General features: G+C 57.3%; 2 protein-coding genes across 6 annotated transcripts; both read left to right on the forward strand.

Moving 5' to 3' along the window:
- Positions 1-42: 42 nt before the first annotated feature.
- Positions 43-14,274, forward strand: RASIP1 (Ras interacting protein 1). The gene is made up of 12 exons (XM_080644654.1): positions 43-154; positions 392-532; positions 1,052-1,737; positions 4,200-4,552; positions 7,737-8,390; positions 9,063-9,100; positions 9,332-9,483; positions 9,600-9,703; positions 10,842-11,085; positions 11,289-11,461; positions 13,151-13,298; positions 13,858-14,274. The coding sequence occupies exons 2-12, from the start codon at positions 396-398 to the stop codon at positions 14,055-14,057; spliced, it is 2,889 nt and encodes a 962-aa protein (XP_080500780.1). The 5' UTR covers positions 43-154; positions 392-395; the 3' UTR covers positions 14,058-14,274.
- A 2,445-nt stretch (positions 14,275-16,719) lies between these two features.
- Positions 16,720-21,295, forward strand: MAMSTR (MEF2 activating motif and SAP domain containing transcriptional regulator; the record flags this gene model as incomplete). Of its 5 annotated transcripts, none has more annotated exons than XM_080646100.1 (9): positions 16,720-16,777; positions 18,173-18,211; positions 18,784-18,992; positions 19,168-19,352; positions 19,693-19,795; positions 20,101-20,295; positions 20,559-20,744; positions 20,825-20,879; positions 21,012-21,295. In XM_080646100.1, 9 exons carry the CDS (start codon positions 16,720-16,722, stop codon positions 21,293-21,295), a joined length of 1,314 nt encoding a protein of 437 aa, XP_080502226.1. The 5 variants fall into 5 exon arrangements, with proteins under 5 accessions (XP_080502226.1, XP_080502227.1, XP_080502229.1 ...); XM_080646101.1 differs by having other exon boundaries at positions 18,817-18,992; positions 19,171-19,352; XM_080646103.1 differs by having other exon boundaries at positions 18,847-18,992; positions 19,681-19,795.
- Between the last annotated feature and the right edge of the window lie 396 nt (positions 21,296-21,691).

Consider the following 21,691-nt stretch of genomic DNA (forward strand, 5'->3'; position numbering starts at 1 on the left):
TCTTCCTGCCCGGTTTCCTCTTGCCTTTTCCTGTCCCCCACCCAGTGCTGGGAGCTGGGGCAGAGGAAAGGCTGAACAGGAGCAGTAGGGTCGGGAACAGACCCAGGCCTACGGAGCCAGGGCCCCCCGGGGTGCTGCTGGGACCCGAAGCAGGGTAAGAGCGGGGGACCCAGGAGTTCCAGATCCCTCCTCCCTCAGATCCAGGACTCAGTCCTCAGCCACTTCCCGTCCCACACCCAGGAGTCCAGGATCCCTTCCCGTTCCTCTCCCCAGACTCAGGAGTCTGGGTCCCAACCCCCTCCAGGTTCTGACCCAAGTCCAGGCCCCCCTCCAGCCCATTCCCCACGACTCAAAGCCTCAGGAGCTGGGGCCCTTGCCCACCCTCCCGTAGGGCCATGCTATCTGGTGAACGGAAGGAGGGCGGGAGCCCCCGCTTCGGGAAGCTGCATCTCCCAGTGGGCCTTTGGATCAATTATCCCAGGAAGCAGCTGGCCAAGCTGGGGCGGCGCTGGCCCAGCGCAGCCTCTGTCAAGTGAGTGCCCTCCTCCCCGGAACTCCTGCCCCTGCCCCTGCCCGGTCGGCCTCCTGCCCGTCCTTGTCTACGACCCAGTCCCTGCACTAGGCAGTGCCAGGGGCCTCTGAATGGGCTGGCGGTGGGAAGGACACGGTGGGCCACAGCGATGCAGGGCCCGGTGGGGGAAGTGCTGGGCGTGGACACAGGGTGGGGACCCAGAAGGAGATGGATTTGATTCCCTTCTTTCCCTGATCACCTTTTGAGATTCCCTTCTGTGAGACTCGCCTACTTATTTATTTATTTAATCTCTTTCCTTGTCTCCGGCTTCTGCCCACCTCTCATCTCCATACACCCTACGCTTCTCCCCTTTCTGTCCGTCTTTGTCCCGTCTCAATGGGTCTCTGTCACTCCGTCTCTGGGTCTCTGTCCCCCTCTCCCCCAATCTGGGTCTTTGTCCACCTCCCTCCTTCTCTAACTCCCGCGTCTCTGCGTGTCTCTCTCTCTCTCCCGCATCTCCACTCCTCGGCGGGCTCCCAGGTCTTCCTCTTCAGACACGGGGAGCCGCAGCAGCGAGCCGCTGCCCCCGCCGCCGTCGCACGTGGAGCTGCGGCGAGTGGGCGCGGTGAAGGCGGCCGGGGGAGCCTCGGGGAGTCGCGCCAAGCGCATCTCCCAGCTCTTCCGGGGCTCGGGAACCGGGGTCGCGGGATCAGGCGTTGCGGGAGGTCCCGGGACCCCGGGGAGCGCGCAGCGCTGGGCCAGCGAGAAGAAGCTGCCCGATTTGGCGGCGGGCGTGGCCCCCGAGCCCCCACTGGCCAATCGCGCCACTGCGCCCCCGGGGGTCCTCAAGATCTTCGGCGCCGGGCTGGCGTCGGGCGCTAACTACAAGAGTGTGCTGGCCACGGCGCGCTCCACGGCCCGGGAGCTGGTGGCCGAGGCGCTGGAGCGCTATGGGCTGGCCGGCAGCCCCGGCGGCGGCCCCGGCGAGAGCAACTGCGTGGACGCCTTCGCGCTGTGCGACGCGCTGGGCCGGCCCACGGCGGGCGGCCTGGGGAACGGCGAGTGGCGCGCGGAGCACCTGCGCGTGCTGGGCGACGCGGAGCGCCCGCTGCTGGTGCAGGAGCTGTGGCGGGCGCGGCCGGGCTGGGCGCGGCGTTTCGAGCTACGTGGCCGCGAGGAAGCTCGCCGCCTGGAGCAGGAGGCTTACGGGGCTTCCGACGGCGAAGGTGAGGCGGCCCGCGGGGCCTTGGGGGCGGGGCCTGCGGAAAGGGGCTGGAGCTGACCCAGGGGCGGGGCCAGGCGGAGGGATGGGCCGGGTTTGGGGGCGGGGCCAGGGCGAGGCAGGCCTGCAGGGCTGGAAGCGAAGCCCCTGGAAAAGGACTGGGCGGGACCTATAGCACGGGGTCAAGCCGAGGAAAGGTTGGGTTCGGACCCGAGTCAGCCAGATGTGCTAGGCCAGAGCCCTCGGGATAGGTGCAGCGCCCACGGGCAGGGCTTCTGGTGCTGGGGCGGGGCCTGCAGAATAGAGGAGCCTGGAGCTGGAGGTGTTGGGCGGGGCGGGGGTGTGGCGTGGGTTCCTGCGGCAGGAGGCCTCTTGGAGCAGTAGTTCCTGAGGGCAGGCAGCCCTTTGCGGATGGAGACTAGAAGGGGGAGGGACCTGGAGCGCGAAGAAATGGCTGCCAGATCAAAGCCTGAGAATGGGTGGAGCCTCAGTGGGGCGGGCCTTGGAGCTGGTGGCCTGAAGCAGGGTTGGCTTCCAAGTCTGAGCGCTGGGGCTTGAGGGTGGAGACCAGGGAAGATCGGGCCTGGAACTGGAGGTGGTGCCATTGGTGAAGTGGCAAGTGTGGGGCAGAGCCTGGCAGGCGTGGGGCCAGGCTCACGGGGCTAGGGGCCGCTCAGGGAGTGCTGTAACCGCTTTTCTGTTTCTGAGTCCCCTTTTGGGAGATTGAGTGGTGTGGCAGTTAAGCTCATAGGCTTTGAACTCAAGCTGAGATTCCAACCCGTTCTTAGCCAGTTAAAGTCAGCAAAGTGCTAGAAGATTCAACGAGATAGTGTATAGAGTTTTAGCCCAGTGCTTGGCGCATTAGTTGCTTAATAAGGAATGACAATTGTAACTATCGTTGTCTCTTTAAAAAATATGTATTTAGCCCTAGCCAGTTTGGCTCAGTGGATAGAGCGTCCGCCTGCGGACTGAAGGGTCCCGGGTTTGATTCCAGTCAAGGGCACTTATCTTAGTTGCAGGCTCCTCCCCCGGTCAGACTGGTGCAGGAGGAAACCCATCAATGCGTTCCTCTCACATTGATGTTTTCCCCTGTCTTTCCCTTTCTCTTCCACTCTCCCTAAAACTAAATGAAAAATCATCCTCGGGTGAGGATTTAAAAAAAATTTATTGATTTTTAGAGAGAGAGGAAGGGAGAGGGATAGAGAGATAGGAACACCGATGAGAGAGGAACATCATGGCTGCCTCCTGCATGCCCCCTACTATGGATCGAGCCTGAAACCCGGCATGTGCCCTGACTGGGAATCGAACCGGTGACTTCTTGGTTCCTGAGTTGATGCTCAACCACTGAACCACACCAGCTAGGCCATTATTGTCTTCCTTCTTTTTTAAAAAAATTATTCTTCAAAAAGCATTCATTGGTGCCCTGACTAGTTTGGCTCAGTGGATAGAGCGTCAGCCTGGGGACTGAAAGGTCCCAGGTTCGATTCTGGTCAAGGGCATGTGCCTTGGTTGCGGGCACATCCCCAGTAGGAGGTGTGCAGGAGGCAGCTGATCGATGTGTCTCTCTCATCGATGTTTCTAGCTCTCTATCCCTCTCCTTTCCTCTCTGAAAAATATCAATAAAATATATATATATATATATATATTTAAAAAAGCATTCATTGGGCACCTACTCTGGGCCACACATTATTAAGGACCCTGGGAGAATACAGTGGGGACAGTGACAGGTGAAGTTCCCACCCTCCTAGATTTTACAGCCGAGTGAGAAACACATCGGTTCACTGGTTCACCTCATCCACTAGACGCCTACTGTATGCCAGGGCCGTGCTGGGCCCAGACAGAGCCCAAAGTGCCCAGGGTGCCATTCTCTGCTTCAACTTGGAATGTCAGGGAAGGGTGTTCTGTTTTCATGGGGCAGGGTCTTCTCTGTTCACTGCAAAGTCCCTAGTGGCCAGAATAGAGCCCAGCACATACTAGACGAGGCTCAAAATACGTTCGTTGAAAGAATGAATGAATTTCTGAGGTGAAAACTTAAAGATGGGGATGGGTAGGAGTCAGGTGGAAAAAATATATTCCTGGCACAGGGTACAGCATAGGCAACACCTAAACGTGGGAAGCAGCCCCATCTCTCCGGAGCCAACTCTTTGTCTCTTTTTTTTAAAATATATTTTTTATTGATTTTAGAGAAGACAGAAGAGGGAGAGAGAGATAGAAACATCAATGATGAGAGAGGATCATTGATTGGCTGCCTCCTGCATGCCCCCTACTGGGGACTGAGCCCGCAACCCAGGCATGTGCCCTTGGCTGGAATCGAACCTGGGACCCTTCAGTCTGCAGGCTGACGCTCTATCCATTGAGCCATACCAGCTAGGGCTCTTTGTCTCTTGATAACCGCCCCATTTCTGAGTCTGTCTCCCCGCGTCGTTTTCCAGTTTCAGCCTTATTGCTCTTCAACTCTCTCCGCAGGCACAGGCCCCGCCTTGTGGAGGCCACAGAAGAACCGCTCCCGGGCAGCATCCGGTGGGGCGGCCCTGGCCAGCCCTGGCCCCGGGTCGGGGTCAGGTACCCCGGCTGGGTCGGGCAAGGAGCGCTCGGAAAATCTTTCTCTGCGGCGAAGCGTGTCCGAGCTCAGCCTGCAGGGCCGGCGAAGGCGGCAGCAGGAGCGCAGGCAGCAGGCACTCAGCATGGCTCCGGGGGCAGCCGACGCCCAAATAGTACCTACAGACCCCAGCGACTTCGACCAGTTGACCCAGTGCCTCATCCAGGCCCCCAGCAACCGGCCCTACTTCCTGCTGCTCCAGGGCTACCAGGATGCCCAGGTAAGCTCAGCCTCTCTTACCCAGAGAACCCGATGCCCCACCCTTAGGTTAAAGGGCGACAGAACTACAACCCCCAGAATTCCTTGGGTTACCGTATGCTGGAAGGTGTGGCCCCAGCAAGGTAGGAGAGGATAGCAGGACTGGGGGAGGATAGATGGCTGAGAAAGATACCCAGACAAGTAGGGAATAGTTCCCTTCATTCAAAGTTGGGGAAAGCACTGTCTTTCCCACGGGAGAACGGAAGAGCCTGTTGTAGAAAGATCTCCGTAAAAGTGCCCTGAGGGGGAGTAATGGGAGAGTCTGTCTTCTGGGTGAGCCTGTATTTCCTGGGGAGGAGCGGACTAATCCTTTTTTTCTTTTTCTTAAAAAAAATATATATATTTTATTGATTTTTTTTACAGAGAGGAAGGGAGAGGGAGAGAAAGTTAGAAACATTGATGGGAGAGAAACAACGATCAGCTGCCTCCTACACCACCCACTGGGGATGTGCCTGCAACCAAGGTACACGCCCCCCCAACCAGAATTGAACCCGGGACCCTTCTGTCCGCAGGCCTACGCTCTATCCACTGAGCCAAACCGGATAGAGCCGGACCAATCCTTTTTTAAAAGGTGGCTTACACTGGAAGGATTTGGCCATTATTGATGGGGGCAGGTGGTACTGATCTTTTTATTTTACATATTTGGGTGGCAGTAGATTTGTCTGAGTGTCAAGGAGCAGAGAGGGAGAAAGGGCTAGCAGTTGGGAGTTGGTGGGAAGTTATTCCATTCATAGAACTGTAATGTATTAGTGGAAATACTCATATTTGTGTGTGATGATTAGGAGAATTATCCTTATAGTGTTGTCTGCTTTTGGGCAGCCAAGCTCAACAGGTATGGTTGGGATCAATGGGAAAGCCCACTGTAGGTGGTGGAGCTAACGGAACAGTCCTGTTTTTACTGTCAGAGAGAGATCCAGCGGGTTCACAGCTTAGCAGCGTATGTGGGTGAGAGTTTAAGTCTCTTCAGAGAAGAGCTTGCACAGAACAGAAGTCATTCCTTTGTTGACCAACAGGATGGGGCAAGTTCATTGTAGGAAGGGGTATGCATATATTACAACAGCTCATTCCTCCAGACAAGGTTGGAGAAAAAAAGGGTCTATTTTGGGAATGTGGTCAAATTGGAAGGATCTATATGGGAAGAGGGGGAGACATTGGAAACATCCATTCTTTTGGGTGAAGTTCATGAGAAATTCCTTTGTGAGAAAGAGGCTTTATGAGAAGTGTCCATTCCTTGGGAAAAGGAGTAAGAGGTGAGTCTACTATAGAAAGAAATTTATTTGCACGCCTCTGTTCGTGGTGGCTGTAATCTGAGAGTTCACTGTGTCTGCTAAGGAAGCATCCCTTCTTGGAACAGAAGAGCCCATTTTAGAAAGGGGGCTCACTATATATATATATATATATATATATATATATATATATATATATATATATATATATAATATATTTTGATTTCAGAGAGGGAGATAGAAACCTCAATGATGAGAGAGAATCATTGATTGGCTACCTCCTGTATACCCCCTACTGGGGATTGAGCCTGCAACCCAGGCATGTGCCCTTGACCGGAATCGAACCTGGGACCCTTCAGTCCGCAGGCCGACACTCTATCCACTGAGCCAAACCAGCTAGGGCCAAATATTTTGGATCATTCCATTCCTTTGACAGGGATGGAAAATGGGAGCATGTACCTTCAGAAAGAGGTCAGACTGGAAAGGTCTGTTTTTTCTAGAGGCAGATGAGCAAATCCATTGTAGGAAGGGGTCCCTTTGGAAAAGTCCACCCGCTGGGTAAAGGTAATGGGAGAGCTCAGTGTAGGAAGAGGATCTATGAATATCAGAATGACTGTTCTCTCAGACAAGCATGGAGAACAGAAGGGTCTAATGTCAGAAGCGGATCAGACGGAGCTCTTCCATTTTTATGGGATGGAGATGGGAGAGTCATTTTTAGGAAGGGGTGTTCTGCAATGCACCTCTTCCTTTGGTGGGTGCAATGGGACCCTCCATGATAAGAAGGTCCTTGAAAACATGTTAATAAGGTGGGGTTCCTAGAATTGCCCCTCCATGGAGATATCCTTTTTGGGGGATGGGAATATTGAGGGCATCCATCAATGGGAGAGCATCTTTGGAAACATCCATCATGGGAGAGGGGGTAATAGGTGAGTTCATTGTACGCTTATGTCTCCTCGGAAGCGAGTCCATCATAGGATGGGGAAAAAGGAGAGTCCATTGTAGAAAGGGGGGTCTCCTTGGAAGTGTCCATTCATGGGGTGGAGATAATGGAAGAAATCTTTGCTCAAGGGGGGAGTCTCTTTAAAGATATCCATTCCTTGCTTTAGGAATATTGAAAGAAACTATATTTAGAAGGGGAAATGTCTTTGGAAGCCTCCATCATGGGGGTGGAATGATGGGTAAGTGGGGCCAAGGGTTAGGGAAATGGGAATGTTCCTTGGAGAAAGATTTTTCCTTTGGGGGGGTAATGGAATTGCCCATTTTAGTAATGGGGGCACACTGTCCTTGGAAGTACCCATTCTTTGGGCTGGATATGATGGGAGAGTCCACTGTAGGGATCACTTGGAAAGAGTCCATTCAGAGGAGGTGAGAAGATGGGAGAATCTACTGGAGAAAGATCTGGGAATCATCCATTTTTTGAGGGAGGGGAATGGTAGAGCCCATGTCAAGATGGGGTTTCCTGCCCCGCCTGTGTGGCTCAGTGGTTGAGTGTCCACCTGTGAATTGGAAGGTCAAGGTTAGATTCCCGGTCAGGGCACATGCCCTGTTTTTGTGCTCGATCCCCAGTGGGGGATGTGCAGGAGGCAGCCAATCAATGATTCTCTCTCATCATTGTTGTTTCTCTCTCTCTCTCTCTCTCCCTCTCCCTTCCTCTCTGAAATAATAATAATAAAAAAAAAAAGATTTGGAAGTATCAGGTCTTCAGGCTGGATGTTATGGGACAGTCCAGCATGGGAAGTGCCTTTGAAGAGTCCACTCCTGGGGGTGGGGTGGTTGGTGAGTCCTTTGGGATCCCGGGAGACCTCCTTGGAAGTGTTCCTGTGAGGGAGTTGATGGGGGAGTCAATGATAAAGAGGTCTCTTTGGAAGCATCCATTCACCCGGGGACTGTTCCCTTAGTGCATCTTCACCTTCCCTGCAGGACTTCGTGGTCTATGTGATGACGCGGGTGCAGCACGTGTTCGGCCGGGGCGGGAACTCCTCTGCCCGCGGTGGGTCTCCGGCCCCGTATGTGGACACCTTTCTCAACGCCCCCGACATCCTGCCGCGTCACTGCACAGTGCGTGCAGACCCCGAATCCCCGGCCACGGTGCGCCCGTCCCGGGGAGCCCCGGTCACGCACAACGGGTGCCTCCTACTGCGGGAGGCCGAGCTGCACCCCGGCGACCTGCTGGGGCTGGGCGAGCACTTCCTGTTCATGTACAAGGACCCCCGCGTTGGGGGCTCGGGGCCCGCGCGGCCGCCGTGGCTGCCCGCGCGCCCCGGGGTCACGCCTCCGGGCCCGGGCTGGGCCTTCTCCTGCCGCCTGTGTGGCCGTGGGCTGCAGGAGCGCGGCGAGGCGCTGGCCGCCTACCTGGACGGCCGCGAGCCCGTGCTGCGCTTCCGGCCGCGCGAGGAAGAGGCGCTGCTGGGGGAGATCGTGCGCACCGCGGCTGCGGGCGCCGGGGACCTGCCGCCGCTCGGGCCCGCCACGCTGCTGGCGCTGTGCGTGCAGCACTCAGCGCGGGAGCTGGAGCTGGGCCACCTGCCGCGCCTGCTAGGCCGCCTGGCCCGTCTGATCAAGGAGTCTGTCTGGGTGAGCGACCCAAACCACTGTCGGGCTCCGCTTACGCCCCAGGTCCTTTGTCCAGCCTCCGCTAGCCACCTCCCACCCCAGTTTTGCCGGTGGGCGGGGAGAAACTACATCTCCCATGGTGCCTCAGGAGGGGCTTGGGCTATAAAGCAAAGGGATCCGATGGGATGCTGGGAGTTGTGGATTCATCCTCGGTGCAGTACCTGCCTTTGCAGCTGTGGGATTAATGGAAGAAACCGTTCTGGGAGATGGAGATGTGGGGAGGGAGGAAGAGAACCCATTGTATGAAAAATTGGAAGAGATCATTGTGGGAAGTGAGGCAGGAAGCTCACTGGGTCCGAAGTAGTGCGTGAGACCATTGCTAGAGGTGAGGGGGAACAAACCTGGAATTGCCAGGGAGAAGCAATGAAGGGGTTGCGCTCTAAAAAGCGTGGGCCTGTTAGAAGATTTCGGAAGTTTCTTGGGGGTAAGAAGAAATTCTGTTAGGGAAGTGGACCTGGGGGAGAGAGAGGTGTGTGTTTTAAAAGATGAGGAGAGACCATTTCGAAGCTTGAGTCCATTAGAAAGGCGCGGAGAGTCTCGGTCTAAAAGGTGCTTCTAGAAAGATCCGGGTATTAACCCCGGGCCTGCCTCCCTGATCCCCCTCACTTTGACTCTAACCTTATTGTTCCACAGGAAAAGATTAAGGAAATTGGAGACCGTCAGCCAGAGAAGTAAGAGAAATTCTGGGAGAAGCCACTAGAGGGATGTGGGGGTTGGGATCTGAGTCAGTTCTGTCCACTCCATGCATGTCATAGCGCAAGTTTCTGCTCTTCCTGCTTCTACTCAACTATTCCGGCTGTGAGATGGGGGTTAGATTCAACCCACAATTAGACGCAGATCTCGGGGTTTGGACGCTATGGTGGGGCTGGGCAAGGATCACAGGTCCCATCCTCCTTCCCCAGCCACCCTGAGGGGGTCCCTGAGGAGCCGCTGACGCCCGAGGCTGTGTCCGTGGAGCTGCGGCCACTCATGCTGTGGATGGCCAACACCACAGAACTGCTGAGCTTTGTGCAGGAGAAGGTGCTGGAGATGGAGAAGGAGGCTGACCAGGAGGGTGAGCTCGGACCCAGACCCCAGCCCTTCCCAGCCCACTGCCAGTCCCTGACCCTGGGGCCCGGCTCCTCTCTGCCAGCCTCCGGTTCTCCCTCTCACCCCGACGCCTATCCCCAGACCCACAGCTCTGCAATGACTTGGAATTATGTGATGAGGCCATGGCCCTCCTGGATGAAGTCATCATGTGTACCTTCCAGCAGTCTGTCTACTACCTCACCAAGGTTGGCCTTGACCTTTGCTTCCTGTTGGCCTAACATAACTTCCCATTAACTACACCACATCGCTCTGATGTCACTTCCCATTTGCCCTCACAAGAGTTCCTGCTTCTCTGACATCACTCCCTGTTTGAGCCTACATCACTTCCTGCCTTCTGGCTTCTCTTCCTGTCTCTGCACCCACCCCCTCTCGACAGTCTAGTCTCCCTACCTGATCATATCACTTTCCCAAGCTCCCTTTTCCTGAGTCAATTCTTCAGTCACTCATAAGTTGATAGATGGATATATAGGTATATAGATATATATAGTGTTAACTACTGTCATTTAAACTAAAGGTCCTCTTTAACCAGCCCTTCCTTCCTGTGTTTGCTGACCTCACTTTCTGTAACTGAATTCACTCCCTTTTCTGAGTCACAGACCTTTTTCTCTCTGGAGTGCCCATCCTACAGGACCTGTTTGCTGCCCCAGTTCCTCGCCACCACCCTTGACCTTCATATTGCTTCTTGGAATTCTCAGGGTTTCTGGCATATGGCGGACTTGATTCCCTATCTATAAAATCAAAGGGGATCTTTTGGAGCAGATAGTCTATGTTCCTTGAGGAGCCTTGATTGGTGAACCCCTTTCCTTCTGAAGGCTTCACTTCCTGTACATCCCTGCCAAGTGTGGTTTGACTTTTTTTCTGGCTCTGACTTTATTTCCTGTCCTTGGCCTGATCTCACTTTCCACTGGCTAACTGCCACCCCCCTCCCACTTCCTGACTCTCCATTCTTTTTCTTTCCTTCAGGAATTCTGGACAAATACTTCTTTGACTAAAGGGGGCCTCTTTGCTCAGTATCCTTTGTCTTCCTTGAGTTGTCTCTGTTGAGAATGAAAGTCCCGTAAGGCATCAGAGGTGGTCTTAAAATGCCCAAGAAACTTCTGCAAAGCCTTTCTTAAGACCGGAGGTGCCCCAGGCCCGATGCATGCTAGACACCCAACTGGAAAGTAGGAATTTACTCATGGAGATCTTTAGGGTGTTGAAGGCAAAATGAGACTACAATTCCCAGAAACCTTCGGGGGAGCTCCCCAGTATCTTCATATGCTGCTACCCTGACACTTCTGGGAGTTGTAGTCTGATCTTGTTTCCATCTCTGTATCTCCTCAGACTCTGTATTCAACGCTGCCAGCTCTCCTGGATAGTAACCCTTTCACAGCGGGGGCAGAGCTTCCCGGCCCTGGCGCAGAGCTGGAGGCCATGCCTCCGGGTTTGAGACCTACCCTGGGCGTGTTCCAGGCAGCTCTGGAGCTGACCAGCCAGTGCGAACTGCACCCGGACCTTGTGTCTCAGACTTTCGGCTACTTGTTCTTCTTCTCCAATGCATCCCTTCTCAACTCACTGATGGAACGAGGTGAGCGTCAGACGGGGAAGGGCGAGGAGGCAGAGACAGGAGTCCCTGAGATCCAGGTCAAGTCAGACCCATCACAGGCTAAGGCCTGACTCTTAGGCACTCCGGAAAGCAAGCTCCAGGCCCCACGCTGAAGGACAGGAAGAGCCTGGGCGGCAGAAGGGCAGGGTCCATGTACCCATCACTGCTCATCCCTTCCCCCACAGGTCAAGGCCGACCTTTCTATCAGTGGTCTCGAGCTGTCCAAATCCGGACCAACCTGGACCTTGTCTTGGACTGGCTGCAGGGGGCTGGACTGGGAGACATTGCCATGGAGTTCTTCCGGAAACTCTCCATGGCTGTGAACTTGCTCTGTGTGCCTCGCACCTCCCTGCTCAAGGTGATTCCTGACCCCTGGCCCCTGGCCCTTCAGCCGTGCTCAGTATTCAGCTTCCCCCTTGGGTCTTCCCTGCGTCTCCATGTTATCCTCAGTCCCAGCTCAGAAACCATGGGTGATGCCCTGGCAGCTTGAAGGAAGTATCCAACAAGTGTCCAAACTGGGCTGCATCTGAATCTCCACAGGACTGATAATAGTTTCCAGGACCCCCACCCTCAGACATACTGATTCAGGAAGTCGGGTATGAGACCAAGGAATGGGATAGTTAAAACACTCATTGGCCCTAACCGTCTTGGCTCAGTGGATAGAGCATATGCCCGCAGACTGGGGGGGTCCCAGGTTCTGATTCCAGTTAAGGGCATGTACCTTGGTTGCAGGCTCAGTCCCCAGTAGGGGTTGTGCAGGAGGCAGCTGATTGATGTTTCTAACTCTCTATCCCTCTTCCTTCCTCTCTGTAGAAATCAATAAAATATATTTTTAAAGAAACACACTAATTGAACATAAAACGACATGCCAGGCAGTTTAGCACTTCTGGTTGAATGCTAAGCCCCATGAAGTAGGTTACTAATTGACAATTTTTTCTCAGACAAGGAAACTGAGAATTAGGTAGGCTAGGTCTCTTGACTTCATTTGTTTATTTTTATTTGTCAAACTTGTACAGAGCATTTAATAAGCACCGGGCCATGTTCTTTTTTTTTTTTTTTTTTTTTTTTAAATATATTTTATTGATATTTCACAGAGAGGAAGGGAGAAGGATAGAGAGCTAGAAACATCAATCAGCTGCCTCCTGCACACCTCCCACTGGGGATGTGCCCGCAACCAAGGTACATGCCCTTGACCGGAATCGAACCTGGGACCTTTCAGTCCGCAGGCCGACGCTCTATCCACTGAGCCAAACCGGTTTTGGCACACCGGGCCATGTTCTAAGTGCTTTAGAATCTTGCCATATTGAATCATTATAACAACCCTAGTAGCAGTTCCTAATCTCCCCCAATTTACAGAGGAGGAGAGGGAGGCACAGTGACTTGCCAGAAGGTAGTAAGTCACCAAACTGGAGTTTCTGAACCCAGTCAGTCTGGGTCCAGTCTCTGGTTTTGACCACACTGATGATTCTGATGCCAGCTGGGTCAGGTGTGGAGATTTTCAAACAGACAGAAAAAGTAGCCACAGTGGAATAATGAATCCCCAGGTACACATCACCAGCTTCAATACTATGAAGGAATGGCTAAGTTCGTTTCTTCTCCATCCCTGCCTACTACTATCTTCATTTATTCTGCAGCAAATCACTTAAAAAATGTTTTTGTTAATTTTTTAGAGAGGAAGGGAGAGGGTGAGAGAGAGAAACATCGATGTGAGAGAGACGCATGAATAGGTTGCCTTCTCTATACATCCTGACTGGGGATTGAACCTGGAACCTGGGCATATGCCCTGACCACGACCTCCTGGTTCATGGGTCGATGCTCAACTACTGAGCAACACCAGCTGAGCAGCAAATCACATTTTTTAAAAAAGCTGATAGCACGGCCTTCCCTACCCTCACTTCAGTGACAACCAGGCTCACAGTGCCCTCAAGACATTGCACAGACAGCAGTACATCCCCCTACATCCAGCCCCTTTATGGAGAGCTCTCTGTTTAGGATTTCTCAGCGGCTCCACAATGACCACAGACTTCTCACCTCATCTTCCCGCCAGGCTTCATGGAGCAGCCTACGAACTGACCACCCCACACTGACCCCTGCTCAGCTTCACCATCTGCTCAGCCACTACCAGCTGGGTCCTGGCCGCGGGCCCCCACCTGCTTGGGACCCTCTCCCTGCAGACCGGGATGCTGTGGACACAGGTGAGGAGAAATGGGGACAGGAATCCCCATTTCTTCTGTCCTTGGGACCTAGGAATCCATAGCCCCAGCCCCTTCCTCCTTCTTACTCAGGATTTGGACCCCTCGTCCTCGCCTCCCCCAGTACCTAAGTGCTGGACCTCAATCCCCTCCTCCCCAGTATACAGGACTTCAAGCCCCCAGCTCCCTCTTTTTTTCCTTGGGGTTCAGACCCCCAGCTTCTTTCCCCCTCAAACTTCCCTCCCCATCATCCAGGAGTCCCGGCTCCAGGCCCTCCACTCGAAGGAATCCGTAAAACTAAGTTCCAGCCCTTCCTTCCTCGTGGACCCAAGAACCTAACTACATCGCCCGTTTCCCAGGCAACGGTGGCCTTTTATAGTGTGGACTACAACTCCCATGATGCTTGGGAACTCCAAGAGTCACGTTGGAATGGACCTCTAGGAGTTGCTGGGGGTTTTAAGTTTTCCTTTCTTCGGACGTGACACAGCCTAGCTAGCCTCTCTCTGACACTGCTGCCTAACGCCCATTTTCATAACTTAACTCTGCGTTTTCGGTCTCATAGGTGACATTTTCGAAAGCTTCTCCTCCCACCCTCCCCTCATCCTGCCCTTGGGCAGCTCGCGCCTGCGCCTCACCGGGCCGGTGACGGACGATGCCTTGCACCGTGAACTGCGCAGACTCCGCCGCCTCCTCTGGGACCTTGAGCAGCAGGAACTGCCGGCCAATCACCGCCACGGACCTCCTGTGGCCACGCCTCCTTGAGAACCAATAGCAAACGAGCGCGCGAGCCTTGAAAATTCTTGGATTACTACTCACTGGATCCCTCCTGAGCGCAGAACTTTCTGGGAGTTGTAGTTCTTTTCCCGCTTGGAATGCTGGGAGTTTGAGTTTTTGGGTCGTAGAGGATGGGACGGTGGGTAGATGGGTTTGGGGTTTGAGTGCCAGGAGCAATAAAGGTATCTGTGGTATTGACAACGTCTCACTTGTTAAGACCCGGAAACGTTAGTGATGATTTTCTGCGGAATATAGCACCTGGGCTCTTGCCCGGGGCACTGGGCTCCTGCCCACTGCGAGGAGGTATTTATAACCACGGCCTCAGCTTGCCCTCTTGCACGTAATCCAACCCAGGAGCACGGGGGCCTCCCACGAATCTCGGGACAGAGCTTGTAAGCTTGCTCTCCAAATATCAGCCCCTCGGGCCTGCCAGTGGGAACCAGCCATCCTCGAGGGTTTTTTTTTTTTTTTTCATGCTCTCGTTTTGATCCCCAAAGTCCATACTCGAGCCCCCTCTTCCCTCAGACCCAGGAGTCGGTTCCCAGCCCATTCTGGACCTTTCTGTCTGTCAGGCACACTGCCGAGTCCCAACACTTCTAGTCCCTATTCCCAGCATCCGGAAGTCTGGGCTCCCTGCCCACTCCTCACACCCAGGAGCCCAGGCCCCGCCCACTTTCCTTCAAACCCAGGAATCCAGGTCCCTTTCCCCCTCCTTCAGGCCCGGGAGTCCGGGAATCCAGTTGAACTTTTCACTCCCCTGAACCCGACTCCTGCTGCTGCGTCAGGGAAAAACTAAGCGACAGGTGGCACCTGCCTGTGGGGTCGGGACGCGACCACCTGCCTCTGCTGCTCACCCGGCGCCACTCTCCGCACCTGCTTCTGTCAGTCCGCCCGCCACTGCTCCGCCCGACCCGCCGCTGCCCCGCCCGACCCGCCGCCCCAGGACGCAGAGGAGGAGCGAGCGGGGGAACCCCGACGTCCGCCCCGCCCCAGTCTCTCTCAGCCCCAGCTCCCGCCCCTTCTCACGGTCCCAGGCGGGGCTCCTGTCTCCCCGCCCCGCTTCACGGACTCCCAGCACGCCCCAAAGTGGGGGAGGGGTCCCAGGCTGGTGGGGTGCAGCTCGCAGCCTCCAGCTTACACTTCTGGACTCAACCTGCTCCAGAGTACAGCGACACTGAGCCACCCGGTGAGAAGCCCCTGGGGTAGGGGGTGGGGGTCAGACCCGTCTTAACTCTTCTGTCACCTCTCTGGACTCAGTCCCTTCCCCACAGACCTTGGTGGCTGACAATCATCCGCTCCCTTCTCAAATGAGATGGAGGAGACTTTTCCATGCCCAGGGCCTACCAGGTCTCCTCCCCTCTTGATCAAGGATGTTGGCTTCTAGTCCCCTCCGAGAAATGAGTTCCAGCCCTTCTCCCTTTTCTCCTTCCTTCCTTTCATAGACCCAGGGGACCACGGCCCCAGTGTTCGCCTTTTTAGGACCTAGAGGTCCCAGACCCCAAGTCCTTTCTCCCCCAGGGTCCAGGAATTGGGACCCTGAGCCCCTCCCTCAGACCCAGAAATCAGGGCCCCCAGCCCCTCCTCCCTCAGACCCAGGGGTACAGGCCCCCAGCCCCTCCTCCCTCAGACCCAGGAATCCAGGCCCCCCAGCCCCTCCTCCCTCAGACCCAGGAATCCAGGCCCCCCAGCCCTCCTCCCTCAGACCCAGGAGCCCAGGCCCCCAGCCCCTCCTCCCTCAGACTCAGTGGTCCAGGCCCCAGCCCCTCCTCCCTCAGACCCAGGAGTCCAGGCCCCCAGCCCCTCCTCCCTCAGACCCAGGCGTCCAGGCCCCCCAGCCCTCCTCCCTCAGACCCAGGAATCCAGGCCCCCCAGCCCTCCTCCCTCAGACCCAGGAATCCAGGGCCCCAGCCCTCATCCCTCAGATCCAGGGGTCCAGCCCCCAGTCCCTCCTCCCTCAGACCCAGGAGTCCTGGCCCCCAGTCCCTCCTCCCTCAGACCCAGGAGTCCTGGCCCCCAGTCCCTCCTCCCTCAGACCCAGGAGTCCAGGCCCCCCAGCCCCTCCTCCCTCAGACCCAGGAGTCCAGGCCCCCAGCCCCTCCTCCCTCAGACCCAGGAGTCCTGGCCCCCAGTCCCTCCTCCCTCAGACCCAGGAGTCCAGGCCCCCAGCCCTCCTCCCTCAGATCCAGGGATCCAGGCCCCCAGCCCTCCTTCCTCAGACCCAGGAATCCAGGCCCCCAGCCCCTCCTCCCTCAGACCCAGGGGTCCAGGCACCAGCCCCTCCTCCCCCAGACCCAGGAATCCAGGCCCCCAGCCCCTCCTCCCTCAGATCCAGGAATCCAGGCCCCCAGCCCTCCTCCCTCAGACCCAGGGGTCCATCCCCCCAGCCCCTACTCCTTCAGACCCAGGGGTCCAGGCCCCCAGCCCCTCCTCCCTCAGACCCAGGAGCCCAGGCTCCCAGCCCCTCCTCCCTCAGACCCAGGAGTCCGGGTCCCAGCCTCCTCCTTCCCCAGGATCCAGAAGTTGTGGCCCAAAGCCTCTCCTGTCTCTTAGTCTTCACGTGCAGGGGCAACCTCCTGACCTCCATTGTGACCCTGCCTCCTGTGGGGGTCCTGCCTTCCCCCCAGTCCAGGTCCCTATCTCAGCCTTGGCCATGACCCTGGCGGCTTCCTCCCAGCGCTCCCAAATCATTCGCTCCAAGTTCCGCTCTGGTGAGATGTAGGGAAGGGGTTCTCTGGGCCTGGGAAGTACTATAACTCCGGGAGCGTGCAGGGTGGGGTGAGGTGGGAGGGGGGCGGTGGGACCCAAGCGGTATGTGTTTTTCTGTGCAAAAGAGCACTCGTGCATAAAGGAGGCCTCAGCAAGGGGGTCAAGTTGTGTTGGATCAATGAGTGTGCAAATGGCTAGTCCAATGCTCCTGTGAACGGTGGGGAGTGGGCGGGTAGAGGTGGGTGTGCAGAGGGTCAAAGGAACAGGAGCTTAACCTGACACGCGTGCAAAGTGAAGTGCACAGAGCGAGACTTCAGAGCGGCCTGTGGGGGACAGTGAGCTATTAAGCCTTGAAAGTGTCAGCGTTGTATTTTAGGTCCCAGTGTCAGTGGAAAGTGTGCAAGTGAGTGAAACTAGAGGTCAGTTTCTTTTCTTTTTTTTAAAAAATATATTTTATTGATTTTTTTAACAGAGAGGAAGGAAGAGGGATAGAGAGTTAGAAACATCCATCAGCTGCCTCCTGCACACCCCCTACTGGGGATGTGCCCGCAACCAAGGTACATGCCCTTGACCAGAATCGAACCTGGGACCCTTAAGTCCGCAGGCAGACGCTCTATCCACTGAGCCAAACCAGTTAGGGCTAGAGGTCAGTTTCTGAGTAGGCAAAAGACACCTGAGTGTGCCAATGAGTGTGCTACGTGGATGGGTGCAAAGACACAATAACCAAAAAAAAAAAAAAAAAAAAAAGAGCAAGGAGCGTGCAAAGAGTGCAGGTACACAAGAGCAGAAATGTGCGCAGGGACCAGATCCTGACTGTGCAAATAAGGGTGCTGATGTGGCTCCGTGAGGGGCCAAGGCTGAAGAGTGAGTGTCAAAGGTACACACAAGGGCACAGAAGCGGCGTGTGTGCAAAACTAGGGCCCAGGGGAACGTGTGTTCGAAGGTGGGTGTGCAGAGGAGGCGACTGGGGAGGCCCGGAGGCAGCTCAGAAGGCCGCAGTGCGTGCGAAGCGGAGTGCCTGATCCAGGCGGGCGAGGTGCAAACAGGCCAGCCTGCCAAGATGGAGGTTGTGCCAGGGTTGGGTGGGCACACACTCCTAAAGGGGGCAGGTGGAGTCGGGGGGCAGGGCTGCCTCCTGCCTGCACGCTGGCTGGCACCTAGCCCCAGAATGGCTCTGGCCCTCAGCGCTCTGCTGGCAGGGAGCAGGCGGGAGGCCCAGGAAAGGGAGCGGGCTGCCTGCCCACCCGCCCGCAGGGGTGTGTGTGTGTGTGTGTGTGTGTGTAAGGGGGCTGGGCACGCGCGTCCCGCCAACAACAGCAGCTCGAACCGCCTGCCAGGCCAGGCTCTTGGACACTCCCTCCCGCCTCTCTCCTCCCACTCCCTCGTTCCCTCCACAGTCCTCCAGCTCCGGATCCACAGACGGTATCAGGACCTGAGTAAGTGTGGGCCCGGCGCGGGAGGGGATGGGGGCCCCACTCCCCGGGGGCCCCCTGGAGTTTAGCTGCCGGATTTCCTGGCTGATTCCAGAGCCTGAGTCCCTATTCCCTGGAGATACTGAGACGCATCCTCTCCGGAGGTCCCAGGAGTTCAGGTCCCCTGCACCCCCCCCCCCTCGGAGCTCTTTGGTGTCCCCACTCCAGTGAAATGCGTGCACCCAGAAGACAATGCCCCAGGCTCCACCTTTGGCAACACATGAGTCTCAGGAGTCTCAGGACATGGCTTTCGGCTTTCCTCTCTCCTCAAGACCAGGAGTACTGGCCCCACCCCGTTCCAGCAACCCCCCAGATCCGTGATCCGTAGCCACCACACCCCTTGGGGACTGCGGACAGGATTCCTGCCTTTCTTGAGAACAGAAAAGTCTGGGCTTCAAGCACTTCTGCCCATAGATCCAGACGTCGGGGCACCCAGCTCCCACCACTTGGGGTTCACTCCCTGGTCCTGCTGCCCCACACGGGGGTGGGGTGGGGTGGGGGTGTCTGAGGCCTCCGGGACCCTCTTTCCCACACAGCCTTTTCCTCCCTGCCTGGCGTGCTGCCTGAAGGCCTCTCGGGATCCTTCACCACCTCTCCAGTCTCGGACCCAGATCCGCCGATCTCAGCCTCAGGCCCGGCTCTGGCCCCCATCCCAGCCTCGCCCTCGGGCCCCGCCTCTTTCCTCTCCAGTCCTGGGGTCCTGCACCCTGAGCCACGACGCTGCCCTTGGAGGCCCCTGAAGGATGTGAGTCTCCACCAGAGTGAGGGGAAGTGCCCCCGACAGTCCAGCCTTGGTCCTCTTTCCTGCTGGCCTCTTCGCCCCTCGCGGGCGGTGCCAAGCTAACCCCCTACTTCACATGGGGCTCAGCAGGGAAGGAGGAGCAGAGCTGCGGCATACGACATCACACCTGCCTTTCCAGGCGTCTCCCACGATCTCCCAACGCTGGACGGAGGCCAAGCCCACGGGGAACCTGACATACCACCGGTACCTGCCCCCAGAGCCGAGACAAGGGGCAAGGGCAGACTCCCAGGCCCGAGGGTCGGCCGTGGCTGCCCCTCGGCCACTTGCCTGGGCAGAGACAAACTCACAGCAGCCACCTCCTAGGTATGGCCCCCATTTCTGTCCTCGGGAAGTTCAAGTCCCATCCTCCTCCTCCTTCAAACCCAGAGTCCAAGGTCAGGGGCGTGGGCCCATAGACCCCACCTCCCCCAGGACGCCAGAGTCCGGCTCCCAGCCCCTCTCCCTGCAGTTCCCAGGGGCCCCGCTCAGCCCGAGCCCGCGCCCTGCCCCTCCTTTCCCACGCCCAGGACTGGCCTCCTGGGTTTGCTCCTCGGAGACCTGAATGCCGGGCCCCTGTTCTCCTGCATCTTCACCAGTCCCCGTCTTCACGGCCGCGAATGCCTTTCCTCTGTGCGCCCTCTAACCCCCGTTTGACCATCGCCAGGATGAAGGCCACCTCCCTCCCCGCGGGCTTCCCAGGGGTCTCCAGCCCCTCGCCTCCTCCACACAAGTTGGAACTTCAGACCCTGAAACTGGAGGAGCTGACGGTGAGTGTGGGGAGCAACTCTCCAGGCTGCCCTCCCCCTTGGTGGGGGGACGCAGGAGGCTAACCCTGCGGCTTCTGCCCCATCAGAGACCCAAGAGTGGGGTGTGCGTGTGATCCAGGAGCGGGTGTGTATGTGTGTGTGTGTGTGTGTGTGTGAGAGAGAGAGAGAGAGAGAGATCCAGGAGCTGTGTGTGTGCGCGTGTGTGCGCGTGTCCACAATCCCTCCTCTCGGTGTCCACTGTCCAGCCCGGCCCCCTCCCGCGCCCTGGAGCCCGCCCAGCGAGGCCTCTCCCCGCCCCGCCCCAGGTCTCGGAGCTCCGGCAGCAGCTGCGCCTTCGGGGCCTCCCGGTGTCGGGGACCAAGTCGACGCTCCTGGAGCGCATGCGCGGAGGCGCTCCATCCCGCGAGCGGCCTAAATCGCGGCGCGAAGAAGGTCCCGGGGGCGCGCCCTGGCCACGCCTCAGGCCCAAGGCCCTCGCCGCCGCCCGACGACACGGCTCGGTGAGGGCGGGGCTATGCGCGTGTGGGCAAATGAGAAGACGAAGCGGACGGGCGGGAGGTGGAAAAGAGAATTGCCGGGAAAGCGCGGGGCGTGGTTAAGAGGAAATGGGCGGGAAGAGAAGCCAATGAGAAGATAAGGGGCGTGGCCATGGTCAGGAGGGAAGGGCGGGCCAGGGCCAGGGGGTGGAGACGCGGGTTAGGAGTGGGCGGGGTTTGCGCCGAGTGGGCGTGGCTTATAGGACCATCCTCCTCTGGGTTCTTAGTCCAAGCTCAGCCCAGCATCTCCCCCACCGCCGGGTTCTCGTGCCTTGGGAACCCACGTGCCCCCTCCGGCTCCCGCTCCGGCTCCGGCTCCAGCTCCGGCTGTAGAACCGACCCCTCCCTCAGCACCAGCCGCAGCAGCCCTGACTCTGGAGCAGGAGCTGCAGGAAGCGATCCGGAGGGCGCAGGTGAGAGGCCGTGGGCTAGAGGTCTCTGGTCGGGATTCGGGCCAGAGTCCCAGGTTCACTCCGCTTCTGCCTGTCCGCAGTTGCTTCCGAACCGGGGCATCGATGATATCCTGGAGGTTCAGGAGGAGCCTGATGGTAAAAGCCGAACTCCTAGATTTGGGGGCAAAGGGGGCTGAGGTTCTGGACTCCTGGAAACGGGAAACCCCTAGGGGACTGGGGGCCGGATCCCTGCCTTCCTAAGCTCACACTCCATTTCTTCCCCTGCAGACCTGCTGCCCCCCATCCCCCTGGACTTCCCTGGCTCCTTCGACGTGCTGTCCCCTTCCCCAGACTCTGAAGGCCTCTCCTCTGTCTTCTCTTCCTCGCTCCCGTCCCCCACAAACTCCCCATCCCCCTCTCCCAGGGGCCCCACGGACTCTTTGGACTGGCTGGAAGCTCTGAGTGGGGGTCCTCCGCTGGGCTGTGGTCCCCCAGCCCCCAGCATCTTCTCTGCTGATTTATCTGACTCCAGTGGCCCCCGGCTGTGGGACCTGCTGGAGGGTTCATGGTGATGGATTCTAGGGTTTCAAGGGATGGAGAACTGGTAGGGATGGGGAGTCACAGAGACAGACTCCCTGAGGGAGGGGTTGGAACAACTGGGAGAGTCCCCTCCCACCACAGACCCAGAATCAGAAGCAACTCTCATCTCACCTGAGCCCTAAACTGCTGTGACTCACCAACCACCTGACTTTTCCTGCCCGACCTCACAGGCTCCCCTCCAGGGCTGAGTGCTGGGGGCGGGAGTTCCATTTGCTGCTGGCCCGGGCAAACAAGCTGCTTGCTGCTTCCTGCAGAGACCTCTCTGATGTCTTCTTCTCATCCCACCAACTGCGTGGCTACCTGTGGCTGGGGCATCTGGAAGGGATGCAGAGAGGGGTAGGGAGGCGTGGGGAGGGAGAATCGGGAGC

Source organism: Plecotus auritus, assembly GCF_963455305.1.
Source record: "Plecotus auritus genome assembly, chromosome: 10".
NCBI classification, from domain to species: Eukaryota; Metazoa; Chordata; class Mammalia; order Chiroptera; family Vespertilionidae; genus Plecotus; species Plecotus auritus.